This window comes from Paroedura picta, chromosome 5 (assembly GCF_049243985.1).
Source record: "Paroedura picta isolate Pp20150507F chromosome 5, Ppicta_v3.0, whole genome shotgun sequence".
NCBI lineage: Eukaryota > Metazoa > Chordata > Lepidosauria > Squamata > Gekkonidae > Paroedura > Paroedura picta.
In genome coordinates this window covers 105,137,286-105,162,365 of record NC_135373.1, presented here as the reverse complement: position 1 = coordinate 105,162,365, position 25,080 = coordinate 105,137,286, and the positions used below count along the sequence as shown (strand labels likewise).

Here is a 25,080-nt window from a genome sequence, read left to right as displayed (position 1 = left end):
CATGGGCTTTCACACAACATGCAGTTCTGTCCCTCAGTCTTTTCTGTTGTTTGGAATCTGGAACAAGAGCTCATTTAAATAAGACATAGAAGACCCAGGATTTGATCTCCCAACGTTTTTACTTACAAGCAGTCATAGGCAGAGCCAAGTTGGTAAATGGATTGTGGATATGGTACTTCTGGGGGAGGATCTTAACCCTTTCATTCACCCAGTATGATTTCTCCAATCTGAATAGCCCTGCCAGATATTGTTAAAGAAGTGGAGTTTTAAAAAGCCTAAACAACGGCCCCATTGTTGTGATCCCACCCCAATTGAGGGGCTGCCTCAGCTGCTTTTAAATAAAATCAAAGATGTTGAGAGATCTGGTTATGAAATCTTGTTTAGCTGGACCCTAAAAGTTTATCCTGCTACAGCCATTCTCCTTGGAGGGCTATTCTTCTACCCAAATCTACATATTCTCTTCCTTTTCCTCTGTAGAATATAAGAAACAGTGGTCTCCATTTTTCACTTGGACCGTTTATGCACTGGAGGTTTCATGCCAGGCTGCAGGCTGGAGTTTTAGTTGTGGCAGGTTGCCCAACCTCTTCCTGCACCCACAGGGGGGAGCATTTGGCCTGGTGCGCCTCATCCACCTCCCATTCGTGCTCCTGCATGGGAGCTGGGGCAGTGAAGTTCCCAGTGCATAAACGGTCTTGTGCTGAATTTAACTCTCCCTTCCATCTCTGGCTAATACCATATTCAATGTAACACTAAAGGATACATTGATCAGCAGCTCTGGGTATTTCAGATTAATACAGATTGCAGCCAGGCATCTCTGTAATGAAGGGTCAGCTAAACTAGTTTTCCTCCTAACAGGGCAGCATTTCTCTAGAGCTAGCAACTTTCTGCAGTGTTGTCTTGGCATTTCATTTTAAATTAAGTCACTATGTACCAAGGAATAGTATAGAAAAGCATCTGCTCCTCCAACCATTAACTGTACTGGCAGTAAGTGTAAAATGCTCAAGTCTGAACTGTCAAAAAGAAGCTCATTAAATGGCGAAAAGTCCAGTGTCGTTTCAACTCTATAGAAAACAATAGGATTTAAATTTTCATCTCTGTAAAGGCAGGGCTATCTTCATAAAAAAGCTAACTGAGGAATTTTGTGAAAAATTGTTTGTTGTTGTTGTAATTATTATTAATATTAATAATAATGTCTGGTTCCACATGCAGTACTGGAGTTTCAAACCACGCCAATTCTATTGGTACACTTCTTACAATATCACAGCTAACCACTACAGATCTGGAAACAACTTGTTCCTTCAGCCATGGACATCCACATGGCCCCACAATATGGTAACATCTTTATGGCTGACTTGGAGCAATGCTTCCTAAGCTCCCACCCACTCCCGCCTCTCTTATACCTGCGATACATTGATGACATTGTTATTGTCTGAACACATGGTAAAGAAGCCCTGGACAAACTCACCAACCATTTAATGACTTTCAACCCAATGGACTAGTATATGCAAGAAATACATATTTCTGGACAGTACTGTAAAAATACACAATGGATGGATAGATACACCTTATACTAGAAACCTACTGACACAAATTACATGTCTGTAGCTACGATCTTAAACATACCAAGTGATCCATTTTATATAGTAGATTGTAATGTAACATAATGAATAGTAGAATGTAGTGTAATTTGGCAGATTGGAATGCATTTCTCTGGTCTGGGGATAGGAGAGATAAGCCAATTGAACCACTTCAAAGAAGATGCTGTAAAGATGCCTCCATGCTTTAGAGGAAACAAATGGGGCATAATGGCAGGGCCTCGTTCCAGCTATGGGCATTTAATAGGGTTGACAGGTCCCCCCTGGCCACTGGCAGGGGATGGAGGGGTAGGGCTGCTAGTTCCAGGTTAGGACACAACTGGAGATCTGAGGGTAGAGCCTTGGAAAATCAGGGATATCTGTGGGTTACAATATCATAGCATCCATTTTTTACTCCAGGGGAACTGATCTCTGTAGTTTGGAGGTGAACAGTAATTTTAAAACTTTCTTTCTTAAATACTGTGTCTGCAATCCGAAATATGCTTGGAAGTCTTGTTGAGATGAGTGTGCCTTTGCTTCCTGCATAAATGTGGTAAAGTTGGGTCTGCTAGAGGGCTTGTAACCTGGTTTTTTTAGGCAGGCCTGCATGCCATATCTGTCCTTAAGAGGGTATGTTCAGAGAATTTTTCTTCAAATCCAGCCATTCCAACGTAAACATACCAATATTTTGAAATTGGTGTTCACACAGGGCATGACTCCACTGATGTATGCTTGTGTGAGGGGTGATGAGGCCATGGTCCAGATGCTGCTAGATGCTGGAGCAGATCTAAATGCTGAGGTGAGACCAGTATTATGTATTTACCTCTTTTAGGAACGTGTTACAGGAACCTGCAGGAACCCCATATTAAAAATCTTACTGTTTAAAACGGGAATGTTCAAGTTGCATTGAGAAAAATGTACTCCAGAGCATTGTTGTTCTTTTGTTTATTTATTTGAGATTTCTAACCCGCCCCTCTCCAAAATTGGTTTTCAAGTTGATTCCTGGTGTTAATTCAGGATTAAGAATCACTGCCCATCTCCTTCTGTCCTTAATATGTTCAGGAAATCCAAATCTGAGACTCAAGATGCCATATTACTTTCTCTGTAATGTAGGATTGGACGGGTGAGGAAATTTTGAGTTGAAACTTGCTTATCCTTCTTAGTGTAATTTGGTATTGGCATTTGAAAAATTATGTTAAACTGGTTTATTATACTGGACAATTCTGGGCTTCCAGTGCAGGCATGTGGTGGGAGTATTTGGACTGTCACTGTGACAGTGTGACATAGGAACATAAACATGCATTGTTTTCTTCGATGCAGCTTTTAGGCTTCATAATGAAGAAAAAAACCTGGTTAATTTCCCTGGCTGGACACCAGGATGCCCACTCTGCCCTAACTCCATGTTCCTGATCCAACCACCTGCAGCCCACAGCTGCTTCTAAGACATTTCTCTTGTGGTGGGGCTTCAACTTAACCATCAGTATATCATCAAAATAGTATATTGTAGAAGAGGTACATGTGGAGCCTTCTGTAGAGCTGTAGAGCTGAGAATTCTTTCAGTGTGAGATAGGAAAGAGAAAGCTCCTTTAAAAATAGACTATATTTTCTTGCTCTTCTAGGGCTCAAGGGGTAGAAAATGCAAAAAGAACTTTTTAACGAGTCAGATTTGAAATGTCCCTTATGCTTGATTTGCGTGACCAATAAATCAGATTATCATGTGATCGTTCGGCTGCGTGCAAAAAAGCAAAATCACATAGGAATGATCTTAAACCCTTTCCCACCATGTGTGACGGGAGTCTCTGCAAGTGGGAAGCAAACAAATGATCTCCTTCAAGCTGTCAGGAATTTGTATTTAATAAAACAACAAGTTTTCTAAACACAGCATAATTTTTTAAAGGATTTGGGGGGGGGGACTGTTGAATCCTGAGTTAACTAGAAACTCATTAAGAGGGCAGAGTTAGCTTGCTGATGGGCTAGAATTGTGTTATCCACAGTCTAGTGCAGGGGTAGTCAAACTCTGGCCCTCCAGATGTCCATGGACTACAATTCCCATGAGCCCCTGGACATCTGGAGGATCGCAGTTTGACTACCCCTGGTCTAGTGCTTCCAGACTGCTTGTCTAGAGCTCTCTAACCCAATTCACTCCATGGCTCTTTTACTGAGTTCATGTGTCTCCCTCCCTACCTCCCCCCAGTCTAAGAGGCAGTAAAGATTTGTTCATGATAAAATCAGAAAATCAGCACAAGGGGAAATGGTTAAACCTTCCATTCCCTGTTGCTGTCTCTTCTCAGATTCAGAGTCTTCCATGCATGCCATGGATCTTCTAAATAACTTGTAAATAACTTGATCCTTTGGCTCCCCAGAAGATTATTGCTGACTTTCCAGTAAGATATAGCTGCATTTATCTATTATAGCAAAACAAGTAAGCATCCTCTGTCACTTTAAAGATGGGCTGGATCCTATGGTTGTGTGAATGGAAGACTTTTGCAGAGGTAGATTTACTTCCTATGCCAGCCTCCCCAAGGGTATTACCAAGGGTTGTGGGATCTATGTGGATAAAAGGGGGGGAGGGCTGTCTAAAGGGTTTTGCAGTGAAAAGGAGGAACGGAACAGTATCATCTCCATCTTGGTCTTCCATTAGCCTGGGGAAATGTAGTGAATAATGGGCATGAACCACATGACAAGCCAAAAGGCATGCTGAATTCTGGCATAATCAGGGATCAGGAGGCAATGTTTGACATGCACATGGTCTCTTAAGAAATCTCCAAAATTTGGGGCACAGGCTGTTTGAAAAACTGAACCCTTCTAGAAATTCTGTCTCAAAAATGATAAACAATAGGGGCAGGGTTTTCCAGCCTTGGAAACACAAATAGCTTGATAGGCACTGCTGACTGCCAGTAACAGAGTTCCCATTCATCAGGATGGGACTCAGCTCTATATAAATGTAGGACAAGTGCCCATTCCTTTTGTTGATGTTGTGGTTTTGGACTGACTTGTGAAAGGACTCTGCTGCTGGGCATGGGTGGTGGATTGCTTAGCTAGCTTGCTCAGTCAGGGGCCACGACTTTGCTTTGCCCTGGGTTCTTCTGTGTTGCAATTTGGTTTTCGTCTATTTCTTTGCTGCAATGGTGGAAAAATCGGGATTGAATTCCTCCAATTTCACATAGCATATTTGTTTAACGGGATTTTCCTGCTGTCTGCTTCCTTAGTGGTTTCCCTTCCTTTTTCTTTTAATTTTATTTCGCCTCCTCTCCCCCACTAACTTTGGAATTGGTCTTTGGTGTCTTCTGTTTTGGGTGGGGTCAACTTAGTTCTCTGCCATTTTATCCTCCCCATACCCATTGGGCTGCTTCTTGTTTTAGGGTTATCTGTGTTTGTCTTTACTGCCCATTGCTCTGATTTGAACCCCCCCCTACTCCCTGGGCAGGTGATCTGTGTTTGACAACCTGTCTCCTTGCACCCAATTAGTCGAGTGACTTCTCTTTACTCCCAGCTCTCCATTTGACACCCCCCCCCCGCCAACTTGCCTCCTTATTCCCACCCTGCCTTGGGGGACTTGTTCCAGGCTTGGGAAGTAACATGGGGTGATTTTAGTGCACAGCTCCCCACATCTAGTTTGAAACTTCCCCCCAGCTGACCTGCTTTTCCTCTGGGTGGCCATCGATCTGTGTCGGCATGCTTGCTACCCTGCCTGCCTCCCTCTCTGGCAACTGGCCCACCTGGGCTATGGTTGGGTTGGCTGCTTGCTTGATCAGGTGTTTAGCACGATGTTGAGTGGTAGAAGGGGATGCACTTGTGGCTGAGAGAGGATGCAATCACTTTCCTCTGTGTGAAATGGCCGTGGGCAATGGGCATAGCCTCAGAGCAGCTTCTAGACACTGCTGCCAGACTCCAAGGTTCAGCATTGGGGAATCAACCCCATGTGTTTCATGGGTCCCCATTTGTCTATCTACTACTAGCAATGTGTGTGCCCCCCCCCCCCGTAGATGCTTAAATATATGAATTGTGGCCACGGATGCTGAATAGATCGTTCAGCAAACTGTGGTTGGTGTCAATAGCACTGGGGAGCCGCTCTGGGTCCAGTGGCTGTGTAGCCTGGGTTCTGCACCGGTCTGGTGGCAGTGGCAGCAGATGCACAGCTCCAGGCTCCACTCTAGGTTCACTGATGGCTGTGCAGTTGAGGGCTCCACCCTGGGCTCAGTGGCAACTATGCAGGTTGAGAGCTGTGCTGGGCCCTATGGCAGCTGTGCTGGGCATACAGTCACCAGCACAGCCTGGCAGCTGCACAGAGCATATTGCTGTCACCGCTGCAGCCTGAGAGTGGTGTCAGGTCTGCTGGCCTGGGAGTCATGCTGGATGTTAGTCCAAACGTAGGTGGGGGGAGGGAATCTCCCTTGCGAGTATTGCGGGCCTACACTTGTAGAAAATATAATTGCGTAATTAAAAATCAAGACAGATTGACAATAAAATATTGCAAGGGATAATATCCCATGTGTCCAATTCATGAACATCCTTTATTATATCTCAGACAATTGCATGATTGGGTTGACAACTACTCTGGCAAGTGGAGGAAGAAGTTATTCACCGGCACAGCTGTTGTCAGGAATTTGATAGGAAAGGACATATTGACATGTTGATGTAGCCAAAGTGGGGTAGAGGCCAGGTGGCTGGACTAGGATCTGGGAGATGCAGGTTCAAATCCCCACTCTTCCATAAAGCTCCTGGGTGGTCTTTAGTCAGTCATTCTTTCTCACTGTACCTCACAAAACAGAGTGGAGGAGAAGAGAATGGTGTACAGCAGTGGTCTCCAACCTTTTTATCACTGGTCAATGCTTGACAATTTTTCTGAGGCCTGGAGGGGAAGTAGTCTTTTGCCAAGGGACGTCACCGCCTGAGCCTCTGCTCCACTTGCTTTCCTGCCGACGCCCCTGACTTCCCGCTCCCACTGGGGGGCGCTGCCAGCAGCAGCTGCGCCGTGCCACGTCGAGGGGGAGCCCCAGCCATGGCGTCTGCCAGAGAGCACCAAAGGTGAGCCGGCAACAGAGTAGCAGGGCAGCCCCAGAGGCAGCAGCTGGGGAGGAGGATGAGGAGAAGTCACGGCCCGGTACCGACTGATCTACGGACCAGTACTGGTCTCAGGACTGGGGGTTGGTGACAGCTGATGTACAGTGTCTTGAGCTCTTTAGAGAAATAGCAGAATACTGTGTGAGCTTTCTGCGTTTTGTAGGGCCTGCAAAACAGAGCTCTTCTGCCAGGTCTATGGTTGAGGCAGGGCAGCAAGCAAGATCAGCCCCCCCCCCTCATAGAATGGTAGCAAGTTCTATCAGACCCCTCTCCACTGCCCCCCTTAGATGGTGATGATCAGGGTTTTAGACTCAGGAGTAGTTTTTGCCGCAATTTCTTGGTTTTATAGGATTTTTTATTATATGTATTCGTTTTATTGGTTTTATGGGGATATACTGAGGTTTTTTCTGAATTGTAACCTGCCTTGAGCTTCCAGGGGGAGGCGGGTTAATAATAATAATAATAATAATAATAATAATAATAATAATAATAATAATAATAATAATAATAATAATAATAATAATAATAATAATAATAATAATACAACGGCACTAAATAAATGGAAAACTGATACATTAGCAAAGCGAAACCCTTTATATGTGCAGTGGAAATTTCAGTGGAATAGCTATAAGAATGGAGGGATGGACTCTACTGAATGTTTTTTTTTAATTTACTATTGATCAAGGAGTTTTAGGGCAGAGTGTGCCGTTTAAATGCTACAGGCCAGATAATGGTTTTCAGATCATCTCCAGGGACCCCTTTCATCACTGGCTGACCTGCTGAAGAACTCTTGCATGTTAGCTGCAGAACTCCTGCATGGGGCAATGATTCTGGGGTATGTTCTCAAGTGCACACTCACTTCCTGCAGTGTGCTGCTGGGCCTCACCCTTGCCTTATGTGAACGACGCCCAGTGCTCCCTTTCTACAGCATGTTGGAACGGGAAGGCAAGCGGTGCTGGGCGAGCTGTTTTTCCACAGAAGCTTGCCTTCTATTTCTGAGCTCTATTTAAAGAACTCCTGAGAAGCTTTTAAAGAAAGCTCTCTACAGCACAGTTGGGAAACCAGCAGCGCGGACTATTATTCAACCTTCAACTGTAATAAGAGATAAACTGATGCTATTAACCAGTGGGTTAGTAGGAACTGGTTATTACAGGCATAGATTACTCCGTTGAAAAGCTGTAAAGAGTGGTAAGGAAATATTGAGTTGGATCCTGCATAGCACATCCTCTAGCAGTACTGATGTCCTCCAAAGCCAAGAGTCTTTCTCGGACAAGAGGCTCTTCTGTGTCAGAGGTGGGCTCTTTGCACGTCTACAGGATGCAGCCCATATTGTCGTAAAATTTGGCCTGACAAGAGAGAAACAGAATCTATCCAGTGACTTAATAAAGCTTGAAAGGATAAAGAGTCTCTTATATTATTTATTCAGGCTTCGACTCTGCCAGAACGGTCTCTAGATTTGTTTTCCGTTTTCAATCTTTCGTCAGTGGCAGTGAGTCCGTCCTTGTTAATATTTGAGTATAATTAGGCAAACGCTCCTGAATCATGGAGAGACAAGGCTGTGAGCTCTTGATCTCCGAAAATTTGGCCTAGCAAGAAGAAGAAAATGGCAGAATTCGATTGCTCTTTACAGTCCCTTCTGCATGCATGCTTGCTTTCCTGTAATATCTGTGTGCCTGGCGTTTGTGTTTTATTACATACAGCTTTTCTCGAGAGCCATTTATAAAAGCAAATTACTTTATCTGTTTATAGGTTGTCAGTACTCCTCATAAATATCCATCCGTCCACCCCGAGACCCGCCATTGGACAGCCCTGACATTTGCTGTGTTGCATGGACATATTCCTGTAGTTCAGGTATTGCTGTATTTCCTTTTGCTCCATCCCACATTTTATTTGTCATCTTTTGAAACAGGCACTCCAACCCATAACTGGCAGCATTCTCATATTGGTTATTCTTGCTTCTTCTTGGTTTGCTATGTTTATATATAATGCCGCTATTATATATACCTACAATGAAGCCGATATGAAACTTAAACAGGGTAATTTTATAATGAGGTCACACCAGCCAAGTCCTCTTGGTCCCCTTTTGTTCCTTCTTGGTCATGTCTCTTATGTCTCTTTGTTTATGAGCTTTCCTGGTGTCAGTGAAAATAATGTGAGCTCTTTTCCCCTCACCTATTTTTCTTACGTTCCACAGCCCAAAAAACATACTGTACTTGATCCGTAAAAAGCAAGGAAGAACCGTGCTGTACAAATCCAGTGAATAAACAGAGAAATGTTGTTCTCTTAAAATGCAGGGACGTAGAGTTATCTGGTGAAACTGATACTTCAGAACAATTAACAAATGGAATTTATTCCTATAGGATGTGGTTGAGGCCACAAACATAAATGGAATTTAAATAATGACTTGGCTGATTTATGTATTTTTATTTATTTTTACAATTACACCCCACCCTTCTCTAGAGGCTCAGAGCAAACAGATGACTATAACTAAATAGACGATTACGTCAGATGGATGACCATTAAGCAATAATAACGGTAGAGGCATTCAGAAAACATATTCCTCTAATTACCAAGTGCTGGGATAAACGGGATTTCTATCCCCATTATGTTCTGTTTGTGCGCGTAGAAGGGAAATCTGACGGACCACTTTTTGCATGGATATTTGGTGCGATCCAGGATAGCAGTTCTAATGTTAATTGTTCTTAGTGGGCCATATCCAAATAGTATTCCTTTGTGGGGAGCAGATGTATAGCACATTCAACATCTGCAGGCCACATGACTCTTCTTCTGCCTTACTTGCTGCAGGACCAGCATAAGATGCACAGCCTGCCAGTGGTCGGTCAGATGCCATTCTAGGGTTGTGCGCTTCGGCTCCGTTCAGCCGCCTTGGTGATCACCAAAGCCAGAGGTGGCCAGTGGTGCGGTGCAGAGAGGAGGGGCAATGGCGGCGTGTGGCCGCTGGCTGGTGCACTGCCACCACCCCTCTTCTCCGCACTGCAGCGCTGGCCTCCTATGCACTGCTTCAGTTTCGGTGATCGCCCAGACAGCTGAACCGAGCTGAAGCACACATCCCTAATTGTCACTGAATCGGTCAGGACTTCAGTTTCAAGCACCCTGTCCCTCGAGCAACTTCTCTGAAGGCAAAGCTGATCGACTTTACACAAACGGCGAACACCATGTTGAGTACCCAGGTCGTTGCAAGAGCAGCTAGTCTACAAGGCAATTTTTACGAACACCTCGCATCCCACAAATTTTCTGTATTACTTCGTGAAACACATCAGGTTGTGAAGCTGATTTGAGAATGGGAAGAGACCGAGAAAGGAGCACATTTCCCTTTGACTATCTCCAAATCATAATACGTATTCTTAATCCTTTCTTCCTAGGTTCCATTTGAAGTTTCCCCCTAGAAGGGTAGATACTTTATACACCTGCACTTTTCTGAATGACTCAATATTAAACAATTGCAGAGACCCCACTTTACAGTTAACAGTTTTTAAAAAGACTTGTTAGCAGGCGGAATGCCCCAGGTTCCATCCCTGGTCTCGCCAATGTCAAGGATTTAAGACAGGGGTAGTCAAACTGCGGCCCTCCAGATGTCCATGGACTACAATTCCCAGGAGCCCCTGCCAGCATTCGCTGGCAGGGGCTCCTGGGAACTGTAGTCCATGGACATCTGGAGGGCCGCAGTTTGACTACCCCTGATGTCATGATTGGGAAAAAGTCCCTGCTTGCCTGCAAAATTACATGGCAGGGGGCTAGATGGGCCAACCATCTATAGATTTAGCACATGTCAGTTTCAGCTGACCGGAACAGTTTTAATCTTGTTTCTAAAGTTGTATAGAAAACCATGTGAACATGTACCCCTGCTTTTTCCTAAGTGTAACTTGCTCTGTTATGACAGTGACCTACTTATAAACCTAAAGGGGAGAAGAGTATGTCAGGATCCCAACAATGGCTAACAGACAAGCAAAAATTGCAGCTAATTTTGGCATAGAGACAATGGATTGGATCCAGAAAAGATAGAGAATGTTTGAATGCAGAATCAGATGCTATCATGGCTAACACATGGTTTCAGCCTCATGTTTGCCAAGATAACAAAGGAGAAAATAGAACTCTCAGGGATGCCATTTGCAGTAGAAAATTGGCAGGGGAGAGAAAAATTGCAGATCTTTCTCAGCTACTGATTGCCTCCACATGTCTGTCCAGCATTAGTGTTCGGAAGGTTGGAACCCCAAGTTTCTCTGATCATGTGTACTTCACTGGAATCACTGGGATTTAAATGTGCATAGAAGGCATGTCCAATTGAAGGCCAGTTCTTCTATTTTATTGTCTTGGGGTCAGCCCCCAGATGCTGTGAATTGGGAAAAGCTCACACATGTTTAATTGGCTTGTTTCTTCTGCAGTAAACTTGGGAACAGAATTGATTCTTGCTTTCCTTCTGAGCTAACCCTTTTCACAAGCCTGAATTCCAATGTGCTCAAGGTGAAGTTGGTTTTTGATCATGTAATTTAGCTCAGTAGCCCTTCACTGGTCAAAGCACTATGGGATGGGTCATGCCACTGCTTGAATTACAGCTTGTGCCTATGACTGCATGTTTCAGTGATCACTGCTTTACAGACAACAGAAAGCGTAAAACGTTTGTCCCTTTTTGAAATCTTCTTGAATCCCTCTTCTCAAGTTGGTCACTTTGGTCCAAACCATCGCTGCTGTTGAAGAACTTGTTAAGTCTCCCTGATGCATTTCCATAAGTAATCATGTCAATGCTTTTCATGCATAACTCCATTTATCATGCAAGTCAAATAGGAGGCTACATGCTAAGAGGAGGAATGTAGAAAGGTGGTACTCTCAGTGAACCTCAAAAGGGGCAGTGGCTTCACAGGTGCTGTATGGCAACCTCCGTGCAAGAAAGGCCCTCCGAAAAGACAAAGGAGGCTGGAAACAAGCCAGCTGAAGCCAATGTCAAGCCAACTGATGATGTCATCTTGGATTTAATCTCTGCCCTTGCAGACAACTTGGAAACTGCGACTGAGAATGCGGCAGCCCAGCTGTTGTCAGAAACTAGCCATCAGGAACACATCTCAATTTTAAAACAGCTCTGTGAGCTGCCAGTTGGTTTCCAAGCTCAATTCAAGAAGCTGGTCATTACCTCTAGAGCTCTTTATGGTTTAGGACTCACATATCTGAAAGACTCACTCCACCTGTGCACCAAATGTAGTCTTCTGGCTTCCCTATTCTTCTTGTTAATTTTAGGCAGCCTACTTGGCCCGTTGTTTTTTCCGTATAGCAGCTCTTACCACATGGAGCAGGTTCCCTGAAGATCTGAGGCAATCACTGTCTTCAGAAGTTGTTAGGAGTCCCTGTAAGACTATTTTATTTGTGAGTGCTTTTAACTACCTTTGTGCTGGAGACATTTTCATGGGGAGGGGAGTTAATCTTTTTTTTTCTTTTTGGGGTATATTTTTACACTTGGAACTTTAAGCTGCCTTGAGATACAAGGAAAAAATGGGGTATAAAAACCAGATCAGCATCCCTAAAAAGCAAATTTCCTTTATAGCTGTTGCTGGATGCAGGAGCCAAAGTAGAAGGTTCTTTGGAGCAAGGAGATGAAAACTATTCTGAAACTCCTTTGCAACTTGCTGCAGCTGCTGGTAAGGATTTTTGTTTCAAAGCACTTATTTGCTAAGTGATTTAAGGAGGTCAGAAAACAATGTCCTAATTGTTGTTGCTTTACAGGTAATTTTGAGCTGGTTAGCTTGCTTTTGGAACGAGGTGCGGACCCTATGATTGGAACCATGTATCGGAATGGGATTTCCATGACTCCGCAAGGTGATATGAACTCCTTCAGCCAAGCTGCTGCTCATGGGCACAGGTAAACAGCACTAGAAAAGTGGGTTGCATGATCAGTTCTCATGGGATGAGGTTTTAAGCTGTGCAGAATGTGTGAACAGTGTTGTCTACAGCGATGACCTTGTTTCTCCAAACAATCTTCCCAACCCTGGTATTAAAAACTAGCAGATTCAAGGATAATAAACCCATCAGCTTGATAGTGAAGTGGAGCCTTCATGTTCAGCAGCCGAGGAGCCTTCCTGTGGTCAGACAGCAACAGAAATTTTCATTCATGATCTCCCAGAAGCATTTGTCTAGTTACTGCTGGGGAAAGTGAGCTAGACTAGATGAACCTGTAGCCTGTTTCAGCATTATCCTTAAGTTACTTTAATAAAGTGTCTGCTGAAGGCAGGATGCATATTCCCTGTCACTACCTTCTGGAAATGAAAGTGACGATGCTGGAAATTATGTCAGGGTTCATGCATGTGCCTGAATCAGGCTTCCTCCTCAGCTTTTCTGGGCAACAACTCCTAGTATAACATTATTATGCTTGGAGAAGATATGGTGCTATGGAAACCTGGGCCATTTCCATAGGCAAAAGCAAATTATTAGGTTACAGACTCTCGGCCCTTGCAGAACAAAAAAACTTAAACATGCCTCCAAGTCATGACTACGAAGCTCAGCAAAGGGATTCAAGCTTTGTGAGAGACTGAGAGCCAGGACTGAGATCCAAGGCTGATCTCAGGGAGCTAGGAAGGATCATTCCAGTCTAAAGAATAGATAGCTGAATGCAGAACATAGAATCATAGAGTTGGAAGGTACCTCCAGGCTCATCTAATCCAGCCCCCTGCACAATTAAGGATCAACCTAGATCTAGGACCGGTTCACATCTGCATGTGTTTCAGTAAGCTATTCAGCAGTAAATGGCTGAATGTGTGAACTGGGCACACCAAAAAGCATTATAGCTGAAGCTGACACTGGGAGATATTAAAGTTCTGTCCGTGGTGCTAGATCTGTGATGCATAAACATGTGTAAGACATTGTGTGGGATGATGGGGGCAAAGTCTATGCTTGTGTAGCTTGAATACACATTGGCATGTGTGCCCATGTTATGGAGTACATATGCCCTGGATGGTGATAATGGTGAAGCAAGTGCATTCAATCCTAGAATGGCCAGGACCAGTGTGCTTAATCCTTTTCTTCCTCTGTGTGCATTGCCTTGTACTCATCTATGTTGTGTGGATGTTTGTGCATACAGATCATCAAGGGATAAACATACATATATGAACCATCTCCTAGAGAAAGAGAACATCTATGCAAGGTGTTCCGGAGGTTAGCTTATGGAAGGGCCAAGTGAAAGTCTAATGCCCTTGCTCCACAAAACAAAACAGCTGAAAAGTTATTTCCCATTGTCACCAATCCATCTTTTCACCTCTACTCCCTGAACTTTGATACTGTTGAAAGTCTTCTTCCACTCCCTCCTAATTATTCTATTCTCTCAGGGGCTGATCTGACACCACATTAAAGAAACCGCTCAGCTGTCATCGCTTATGTGTCAGATTTGTACATCTGTGCAACACATGGAGCTTCTAGGTACCCAACAGATACTAGAATTGCATGGCACATGGTCAACTTTTGGGCCCCCTCACATCCACTGGGATTATCAGGAATTCAAAACTTTGGAAGTCACTTATAGCCTGAACGCTGTCCAGAATAGCAATCAACCAACAGGTTTACCTGTACTATGAAATATAATTTTGAAGCAGCTTCACATTGTCCAAGAGTAAAGACAGGCATAACATTTGCAGACCATAGGGAGCTGCTCAGACATACCATTGCTGTGTTCAGTGAATACATGTCTTTCAGGCTTCAGCGCTGAATAAAATAATCCTGCAAATGTGCCGTAAAACCTGTCTACATGCAGTGCTGATTGGCTAGCTTCTATACTGTCGCCTTCCCAGCAGTTTGCAACTGTTCTTAAGATGTTTCCATTAAAAAAAAACCAGAGGAATGTGTAAATAAACAAACATACATGCATGTGTTATGCATTAAACAAAAGAAGGCAGCCCACTTGAAGCAGTGGAGAGGGGCAAGGCTGACGGCAAACCCAGTCTTCAGCTTGATACATTCATCATGCAAATTGCCAGGCCTACAGAAAGCTCGATTCCTGCAGAGAGTGAAGAATGTGCTGTGGCGTCTCTTTAGACCAGGGGTAGTCAAACTGCGGCCCTCCAGATGTCCATGGACTACAATTCCCAGAAGCCCCCTGCCAGCATTCGCTGGCAGGGGGCTCCTGGGAATTGTAGTCCATGGACATCTGGAGGGCCGCAGTTTGACTACGCCTGCTTTAGACGCTACGTCTGTCTTTCCCTCAAGAACTCTGAATTATGTTGCCATCTGGGTGTAGCAACATGCTGCATGCATGCCATAATAGTGCCGTTACTCATGCTGAGCAACATCGAAGGGTGGGCTAAAAATAAAATTTTATTATCATCATTTTAACGTGCAGGTCATTTTGATCAACAGGAGATTATCTTCTTCCCTCCCTGTAGCGATATCTACACACCCGTACACACATGCACAATTTAGCCTATTTGCTCTGGATACATTGCTTATTCTGTCCCCCACAGGACTGAACATGCGCAGCTAGCAAGATCTAAGCCTAAAAGGTAGGTGGGAGGTAAGGGAAAAGGTGCACACTGGATTTGATTGATTGCTTCTAATAGTACATCAATTGGGAGGAACTCCATCGAGCTTTAACGGCATCACACAGGTGTAAAACCTGTTGATGAACAGAGTATGGAGTCTGCACTTGATGTACCTTGCAGCTGCGGGCCCAGAGCCGTGATAATTGTGCAAAACGCCCCCCAAATAAATAACAAAGCATTGCTTGTAAGCTGGTTTGCTAGATATAGTTAGATGAACTAACTAGATGAAGCTTCAGCGAGACAACTGACAGCTCTGGCTTCACTGTTAACAGCTCCAACCTGGTGGCCTTTCCCCCTTTCTCTCTTTCTGCCTTGTGATTGACAGAAACGTGTTTCGTAAGCTGCTTGCTCAGCCAGAGAAGGAGAAAAGCGACATCCTGTCCCTGGAGGAAATACTGGCGGAGGGAACTGACTTGGCAGACGGCGCTCCAGCCCCTTTATGTGCCAGCCGTAATAGCAAGGCCAAGCTGAAAGCGCTGAAAGAAGCCATGTATCACAGTGCCGAACACGGTTATGTGGACGTGACCATTGACATCAGGAGCATAGGTCAGTCTCAGTTGCCTCTGTACTTTCTCTCTCAAGGGAGAGCGCTGTCAGAAGTGTGGCTTGATGGGAAGGACCTCTGTCAGTCACACAGACAGTTTCTAGTATGTTCCTGCTTTCTTGTCAAGGTTTTCTTTAAAAAAAAAACATCCAACCAAGCAATTTTTAAATGTTGTCTAGGAATGCAGAAGAGCACTGAAATAGTGAAACAAAACTTTAACAACTCCACTAAAAATGTTCCACTTCCTTTTATATTTGGAGATCAGTTATTTGGGTGTCGTCTCCTGTATTTGAAGCTGGTGGTGTTAATTTTCAGGCTTGATCATATTGGAGCACTGGCTCAAGTGTTAATATGAACACTGTTGGCACTTCCCTCTCCCCCCCCCCCCCACCTTACTAGTGTGAATTTTCTATTTGCTTCTTCCAAGAATGGTGCACATTTGCATCTCTTGTACCCCCAGAGCAACGCAAGAGTGTCTGTGTTCCTACCTGTCATACCAAGCGGCAGGTGTGTGCTTAAAATTATTGCAAACTGGAATCCTTTCTTAGCAATTCTGATCTTGGCATTACTCATTGGGGACCAGCCCTGCAACAACAGCTAGGCAACTTGCTACCATCCATCAGACATGACTCACTCAGGCCTGGCTGCTTGCTGTTGTTCAACAGCAGACACCCCGTGTAATCGAGTGGTGGTTAGCGTTTCGGCCTAGGATCTGGAAGACCATGGTTCAGATCTCCAGTCTGCCATGGAAGCTCACTGGTTGACCTTGGGCCAGTCACACACACTCAGCCTAATCTATATCACAGTGGTTTTGTGAGGATAAAATGGAGGACAGAATAATGTAGGTTGCTTTGTGCTCCTCTTGTGAAGAAAGGTGGGGTACAAAGGAGGTAAAAAATAACAAGTAAATAATAAATAAGGGGGGATAAAACATGGGTTGGTGGGTGGTGGGTGGGAAGAAGAGAAGGAAGCAGGGAAAGGCAGGAGGAGGGGAAAAGGAAATAGTGTGGGGAGGGGGATGTGGAGGAAAATGAGGTGCCCTTTCAGATTTCCCATGATGCACCTGCCCCCCCTGGCAGCCATTGCACAACTGGGCCATGGTTTTCCCAGGCAGAGGCTACCAGAGGTATGGAAGGAGGGAGAACTGGCAATGGCAGGAGATAAAAGTCAGATGGCTGATAGGCAGGAAAGAGAGGAGGAGGCAGGAAGAGGCGAGAGGTTATAGAGTCTTTCACAGAATGGGGGTAAATGAGATACTTCCCACAAGTCCTTGGAGGTTCCCCACTTATGTGCTTTATTTCTGATGCACTTCTGTGAAGGAACATGGTTTAATAAATCTGTGATTAATGCATGTAATTTTACTTAATACTCAAATGTAGCACAGCGTTTTAAAACAATTCTGTCACACCGACGTGTATCCATGGCATGCCTTTTAGAAGCTGTGAGGAAATTGAGATACTAAAATAGACCAAGCCATGTCTAGCTCAATTTTTTAAAATATCAGCTTCATAATAATCGAAGTATCTCAGTGGCAAGTATAATGGATAGATCTAAATATCTAAAGGCAGTGGGAGGTCCTCGGATGTAATGTAATAGTTTACATTCTTATCCGATCCAAGGACTTCCCTCCACCTTTTATCTTCACAGCTCCCCTTTGCAGTAGCTTACATTGAGAGAGCGTAACTGGGAAAAAAGTTGCCCTGTAGAACTCTTTTTGGGTCTGTGGGCACCTTTGGAATTCGGAGTCAGTGTGGTAGGCATAAGATCAAAATGGCTGCTACGAAATGTTGGCTGTCACAGCTTACATTCAGTCACAGTGTGAAGATCCCTGAGCTGTGATGGCAGCTGCTGACAAGACAAATTGTTTAAAAATCCAAACAGCCAATCAGAAGCCTTGCTGAGCCCCAGAAAGGTTTGGGTGAGGACCATGGTGCCCATGGGCAATGTTTTGGGGATCCTTGCTGTAGAAACTTCCTGACAGAGCAGGGATTTGAACATGGGTCTCTCCAGTCTCAGGTTGGGTCCTATGATTCTCTTCAGCTGCCTTCCACCAAGGCTTGCATCAAAAGAATATTTTCTTCAACAAAGAAAGACTTTCTTCCATTAGAGGCAGCATTTCTCCACCCATCCTCTCTATTTCTGAAGCCGAAAGTACTTCAGAAATACTGGGACTTAAAACTGGTTTGTAAAACTGTGACAGTTATATACAGGACAGGACTCTAGAATATTTTCCAAGAGTACTCATTAATGGATGTTTGAGAAAGACTGAAATCTTTATGGTCTTTTTAAATAAATTAAACAGGCGTCCCATGGACTCTTCACACGTGGCTTGAGTCCTTGCGAACAGCTTTTCAGCAGCACAGAAGGCCTCTCATCCAGTGCTTATTGAAAGAATTCAAATCCATTCAGGAGGAAGAATACACCGAAGAACTCGTTACACAAGGGTTACCTTTGATGTTTGAGATCTTGAAAGCAAGCAAGGTACGTGTGCTTAGATACTATCTAGCGGTTTGCAATTCTCCTGGGTATGTGCATGTAACATCCCCCCCCCGCCCCCGTTTGTGTCCAGATTTACAAAATACAGATTAAGGTTTGTATTTTTTTTCCAAAAAAGAGAGAGTTGACAATTTGCAGTCACTGCGAGGACAGCTGAACAGTGGCAGTGAGCAAGTGTGAAAATAGAAGCCAAAACTTTGTGGTAAGACTTCAGATTAGGACAGGGCAGGACAAGGATGAGAAAGAACAGAGTTGAGAGAATGAGAGAATCACCTTATCCTGCTGGATATTTAAAACCGTTCAAAAAGGGCACCAGGCATATATATTTAGAACTTTCTCTCACCGTTTCCAGTTTCTAAGAATATCCTATTGAACATTAGTATTCTGTGTAAGGTCACCTACACCATTTTTTTGTTGTCGTTGCCCTGGTTTAGATGCTGTTGGGGAACTGTTTTGCTTGTTGTCGTCCCTTTCCCTTTCCCCAAAGCATTAAGGTGCTTCTGTGTACCTCCCAGGATTTCCTTAATCTTACCCAAATCCAAATGGATAGCACTTACATGAACAGGAAAAGTCTGGACCTTTCTAGTCCATCACACATTGGTACCACTTCCCCTGCCCTAGTTTCTGTAGTGGCCATTTCCTACTGTTCTCACTGAAGGCGTTCATTTTAAAAACAGCCAGTTGTCATGTCCTTGTGGTGATATGACAATCTGCCTATCAGGTTCTTTGAATTCCCACCATTCATTAAAAAATATCCCCTGCTGTGTGGAAATGCCATACACAGAAGTAACAGAGAAACCTCAAGAGCCGGTCCCTGTGCGGAAAACACCAAACTCTAGTTGGAGGTTGTAGGTTATGCCTTAGGATTTCTGAAAACATCATTAGACAGCTACTGGGGGAAATTCCAGAACTATTTGAAACTCCATGCCCATGCTGAGGGGGGAGGTATATACACCCATGTATTTTACATCTCTTTAAATGAAGTTGTGAAGGTTTCCTTTTGAAATGCAGAAACTGAAATGCACAGTATATAGATGTTGCTAATAGAGATGTACAACTCCATGGGGTGTGTTGGGGGAGGAGTGGAAGGAAGTTTTGAGTCATATGCTGGTAATTTATCAAGACTAAACTTTACTCATTGCTTGAAGAACATTAACGCACAATTGCTTAGGCCAATGTAGATGTGAAAGTGGGTTTTCCATGTATTTCTCCCAGTCTCACCATTAATGTCACAGATTTACGTTGCTTTGAAGTGCTTTTCAAAACTGGAAGCATGCCAAGGTGGGATACTAACACCAAGGAAGAGTGGAAGGATTCACTTCTCTCACTTGAGCACTCATTTCTGTATTAAAATAGAATTTTAGTGGAGCAGACAAATAGCAGTCTCACCGTGTCAAGAGGGAAATGAAATGCTTGTGTTATATCTTAAGCATTTGGGAGATGAGATGCATTGTGTTATGGATGCCTACCACCATTTTATCTCATCGGTCAACACACATTGTTTCAATATCTGTCAAGTGGCATGGTTTCAGGCGGGTAGCTGTGTGGGTCTGCAGTAGAAGCGCAATATCCAAGTCCAGTAACAACTTAATGACCAACAAGTAGTGTCTTTTTAAAATGGTTACTATTGGAATCCTCTCAATTCTAGTCATTAAAAGCATTTATAGTACTACTTTGGCAAAATTATGATATGACTGAAACAAAACAGAGGCATGCTTGAAAAGGAGATTTCTTAAAGAAGCAATCAAATTCTGTGAATGGTCCTCATGTTCATTTTATTCTGTGTACAGTACAGAAACATACAAAAAACCTTGGATGCTTTACTAAGAGTCATTCCCTTGAAATAACTTAGCCACTGTGGGCAAAGTTCCTCACACTTTTTTTGAGGCCTAGAACCACCTGTGCTCTTGACAGGGCTTTCTAAATCTACCCAGAGTGGTTAATATTGTTCCTGCGTGTGCTCGTGGCTGTGGAATATAGTGGCACCTGTGATCATTTTCAGTACTTCTGTGTCTAAACAGTTCGGAATAACCAGGACCCGAATTCTTCATAAATGTACATCTTGCATTCTCCATATGAGAAGCGAACATCAGGTATACCAGAGTGGCATGCTAATATAGGGTTGGATCCAGCAAGCTTTCCCACTAGGACAAAGGAGAGGAGGGGCCACGTGGGATGCTGGCAATAGGAAGGAGGGAAATCTGGTGAGATGGAGTCAGAAAAACTGCTGGACCCAACCCACAGTACGCAATTAATGAGTTTCACAGTGATTGCATCTAGCAGCATGGATTCATTTGAAGACTAACAGTATATCTGGCTGGATTAGTTTAGACCTAAGTTTCTTAGTCATAATTTCTGTCGACGGATATTTCAGCAGTGGATTCACAAATGCCTATTGTTTTGTTTTGGGTTTTTTTGTTAAAAGGGGGGATGTTGAGACTTGAATTGGAACTCTCATGCTCTGATGTTCATTGTGCCCTTTTCTAGTCTGAGCTCCATGGATTAGATGCTCTTCCTGGATCTGAGCCCTCTGTACACAAAGCAATGCTGGAAAAGTTCTTTTGAAGTAGAATCTTGGCATTCCTCCCAGTTGCTGCTAAGGGACAACGTATATCACCTGTGATGAATTGTGCTGTGTTGTGGAAATGTCTTAGCATAACTCCAGCTAACATGAAAGCCGATTTTGTCAAACCATTCATTATCTCTAACTGTTATCTCTAACCTCTTGGGCTTCCCTCGGCTTGCAAATGTTGACTAATATGAATGATATATATACATGCTTCTTAATCAGGTATGAGCGGCCTTCCAGAGCAGCACTTAATCAATTTTTATTCAGTTTATGTACTGAATTATATATGCTACTAGAGAGCCTGGGGAAATGGCAAAGGAAATCCTTTTACTCCTGTAGGATTCTTGTGTAGACAGATTCACAGAAACCCTCCTGCATTCCTCCCACAGTTAACTAAAAAACAGTCGTTTGAAACACATAAGTCTATTATAAAATAAGGGTCTGAGAGTCTATTCTTAAACTGCAAGTAAATCCCAGTGATTATTTTTAGAACAGACGTTGATTACCGAAGGCCTCATGAAAGGTTATATTGTCCCTGTCGTTCTCCAACCCCCCACATTTGCCCTGGTAACCTGTACAGCAAATTGTATGCACAACAGATGTGTGCTTTCAGCCACATTTCTGATTCTCCTTCTGTGGGCCCCCATATTTGTCTACAGTGAAGATGTGATGTGCCGGATGCTATCACAGGGTTCCTTTAAGTTCAGAGTGTGACAGAAAATGCCCTCAAGTCACAGCTGACTTCTGGCAAGCCAGCAGGGTTTCCAAAGCAAGAAAGGATCAGGGAAGGTTTGTCATAGAGAGCCAGTTTGGTGTAGTGGTTAGGAGTGTGGACTTCTAATCTGGCGAGCTGGGTTTGATTCTCTGCTCCTCCACGTGCAGCCAGCTGGGTGACTTTGGGATTGCCGCAGCACTGATAGTTGTTCTGACCGAGCAGTAATATCAGGGCTCTCTCAGCCTCACCCACCTCACAGGGTGTCTGTTGTGGGGAGAGGAAAGCGAAGGTGATTGTAAGCTGCTTTGAGACTCCTTTGGGTAGAGAAAAGCGGCATATAAGAACCAACTCCTCCTCCTCCTCCTCCTCCTCCTCCTCCCTTATTGGCTGCCTCAATGGAGTAACCCTGGATTTCCTCTCCCATCAAAGTACCAACCAGGCCCAATCCGGCTTCTGAGATTCTATGAGACCGGACTAGCCCAAGGTTTCCAGGTCAGCACATGTGTTCACTGGTGGTAGAAAGTGCCATCAAGTTACAGGTGACTGCAACCTGGTAGGTTTTCAAGGCCAGACATCCAGAGGTGGTTTCCCATTGCCTGTTTCTGTGTGGATACCCTGGACTTACTTGGTGGTCTGCCTTCCAAATATTAACCAGGGGTAACCCTGCTTAAAAAGAAGAGTTGGTTTCTATACCCCGCTTTTCACTACCCAAAGGAGTCTCAAAGCGGCTTACGATCACCATCCCTTCCTTTCCCCACAACAGGCACCCTGTGACGTAGGTGGGCTTGAGAGAGCTCTGACAGGACTGTGACTAGCCCAAGGTCACCCAGCTGGCTTCATGTGCAGGAGCAGGGAATCAGATCTGGTTTGCCAGACCAAGTTTTTGAAAACTGACAAGACCAAGTTAGCCTGTGGCATGCACTGATTACCTCCCCTTAAATCTTTAGAATTGTGTTTTAGCATTTGGTTACAAGGTAGGGTATATTAACATTGTCCTCTCCCGTGTTTTAAGGAAGCATACATTCTGATTCATTTTTTAAAAGCTAAAAATATTGAATTAATGTACATGCACATATGTAGCCACATAGATGCTTATTCATATATTTGTATACGTGCATCTCTCACATTATTTTAATATATATATATATATATATATATATATATATATATATATATATATATATATATATATATATATATATATATATATATATATATATATAGCTTTCCCCCCCCCCCCGCTATCAACTTTGCAGAATAGAGAAAAATACAAATAGTTACACATGGCACCTCCTGGTGGTTTTCCTGTGAAATACAAGCATTGTGGGTCAAAGCCATAAATCAATCAGTATAAACTAACCATGTGAGTAGTTTCATTGCTCAAAGAAGATGACTCCAAGTACAGAAAGGACATGGGGGCAAAGAGGAGGTGTCTCATGAAGCTACAGACAGAAAGACAGGTGGGTATGATGGTTACAGGATCCCATAACTTCCCCAGAAATATGTATCACCTGGATAAGCTGTCAATGGTAAGCAAGAGAGAGGGACAGAATAATTTCTCCTTCCTGGAATACATAACTCAGCAATAGGATGTTGCCCAAATTTTGAATGGATTATTAATGCGTACAGAACAGACATCATCCAAACAACCTTTAAAGAAAGGAAAAACTAAGGGCATTTCTGCACATGGGGAATGTAGCGTGCCAGCTGGTGAAGGCAGGCGGCATGTTCTGGCCCCTCCAGATGACTTTGCTTACCTCCAGCAGCTGGCTCACTGTGACCCTTTATGCACGGCGGCAACTACTCCACTGCCGTCGTACCATTGTGGTGGGGCACATGCCCCGCCATCCCCCGTTTATGCATGGGGCAGGACGTGCAGGGCTGCCCCAGCGTAGCATGTGCATTGCACCGGAGCCAGGAGGCCTGGGACACTGCCGGCCATGGTAAGCGGCAGTGGCCAGGGGGGGAGGTGGGGAGTGGGGGGCTGGGCCCCTTCATAAGCTATGGCGCCTGCAAGGGTGTGCAGTGTCCCTGTAGGGACACCGTAGATTGAGGCCGGGTGGGCCGAAAGACCCGGCGCTGTCCATTACGCACAGCGCCGGCCTGCCTCAACCCCTTCCGTGGCCCGGCGTATCCAGGAAGCTGAGGAAGTTCCCACGTTTGCATAATGCGGACCTTCCATAGCCCTGGGCTGGGACACGCTTGCACTGGCGGTAGCAGCCAGCATTATTGGGGATTTTCCGAAGACCTGCTGCCGCCAGCATGGGCATTCTGCCCACCAGGAAAAATGTAATCCCCTAGCAAACAACTCCCCCGCAAACAACGGGAAGAAGGTTTGGAGGGGGAAAACGTGCTTTAGCCTAAGTCCTGCCCCAATCCTTCCCTCCTCCGTCCATTCCCTGCCAAGTGAAGGTGCCCTACCCCCAGCATTGCAAACAGCATAATTCTCGTTAGGTGTTCCTACCTCTGCGCAGCCTTCCCATTCTCTTTGGTCCACAGACCCCCGTCCCGTCCGCTGCTCTCTCCCCCCTCCCACTGCTCCAGCAGCCCCTGACAGCCCATGTCAATCCAGTCGCCCTGGACGCCTTCTCTCCCCCCCCCCCGCATGTCATACACCGGGCGCTGCCTCCACAGCAGGGGGGGGGAAGAGAGCAGTGGACAGGATGGGGGTCTGCGGATCGAAGAGAACGGGAAGGCTGCATAGGAATGCCTAACGAGAATTAGGCTGTTTGCAGTGCTGGGGGGAGGCTGCCACCTTTGCCGTGCCCTTTGCTGGCCAGCCGTGGTTTCCTTTACACGTTTGCTGCTTGTGCAGCATGTGGGGAGGGGAAGACGCAGCAGGGAGAGTGTAATGTGTGGAGGGGGGAATTGTGTGATTAACTATCACGCTATTGCAGGCAGGAGGCATCCCATCATTTTGGCCACTGTGTTGAAATCTCCTTAATAATGGTGATCTTAATGAAGAAGCATTTGGTTTTGGTATTTTTATGCTCTAGGGCAAAGCCAAGAGATAATATCCAAGTTACTTTGGGATCTGGAAGAAACACAGGAGCAAAAGACAGATTTCTTCGCCTAATAAGATGGCTGGTCTTGGTATTTTCAGGGGTTGGTCATGCAATGTATGTAATCAACCGCCGTCCTATGTGGGCCAGCAGTGCAATTGTTTAGACTTGATCACTTTGGGACAGGGGTAGTCAAACTGCGGCCCTCCAGATGTCCGTGGACTACAATTCCCAGGAGCCCCTGCCAGCTCCTGGGAATTGTAGTCCACGGACATCTGGAAGGCCGCAGTTTGACTACCCCTGCTTTGGGACAACTGAACATCTCATTCAGTTGCGCCGTTTATCCTTGTCTTTGGCATTTCAACTGGTCTCGTTCATCACAGAGGCCGTCCAGATGTATCAGCCTCCCCTTTAGGGGAGACATGACAGTTGGGAGCAAAGGCTGCCAACTGATGCTAGTTTCTCAGTTACCTAAACAAGCCAGTCTTTGTTCCCATGGAAAGGAGGAGAATTCTAATGCACATTCACTTTCCAACACACAATAAAAACGAGCTTGGAACAACACATCTTTTTTCCTAAAGG

General features: G+C 44.6%; 1 protein-coding gene across 3 annotated transcripts in view; it reads left to right on the top strand.

Annotated features, from left to right (window-relative positions):
- The window catches only part of ABTB3 (ankyrin repeat and BTB domain containing 3), a 241,559-nt gene that overhangs the window by 203,720 nt on the left and 12,759 nt on the right, over positions 1-25,080 (top strand). Inside the window, exons 6-12 of one of the 3 annotated variants that reach the window (XM_077339677.1) lie at positions 2,284-2,373; positions 8,388-8,489; positions 12,193-12,286; positions 12,372-12,507; positions 15,095-15,133; positions 15,498-15,718; positions 18,019-18,197. In XM_077339677.1, the coding sequence (XP_077195792.1) occupies positions 2,284-2,373; positions 8,388-8,489; positions 12,193-12,286; positions 12,372-12,507; positions 15,095-15,133; positions 15,498-15,718; positions 18,019-18,197 (861 nt within the window). The remainder of the gene's footprint in view (positions 1-2,283; positions 2,374-8,387; positions 8,490-12,192; positions 12,287-12,371; positions 12,508-15,094; positions 15,134-15,497; positions 15,719-18,018; positions 18,198-25,080) is intronic. The other 2 variants (XM_077339674.1, XM_077339675.1) reach the window with 2 other exon arrangements.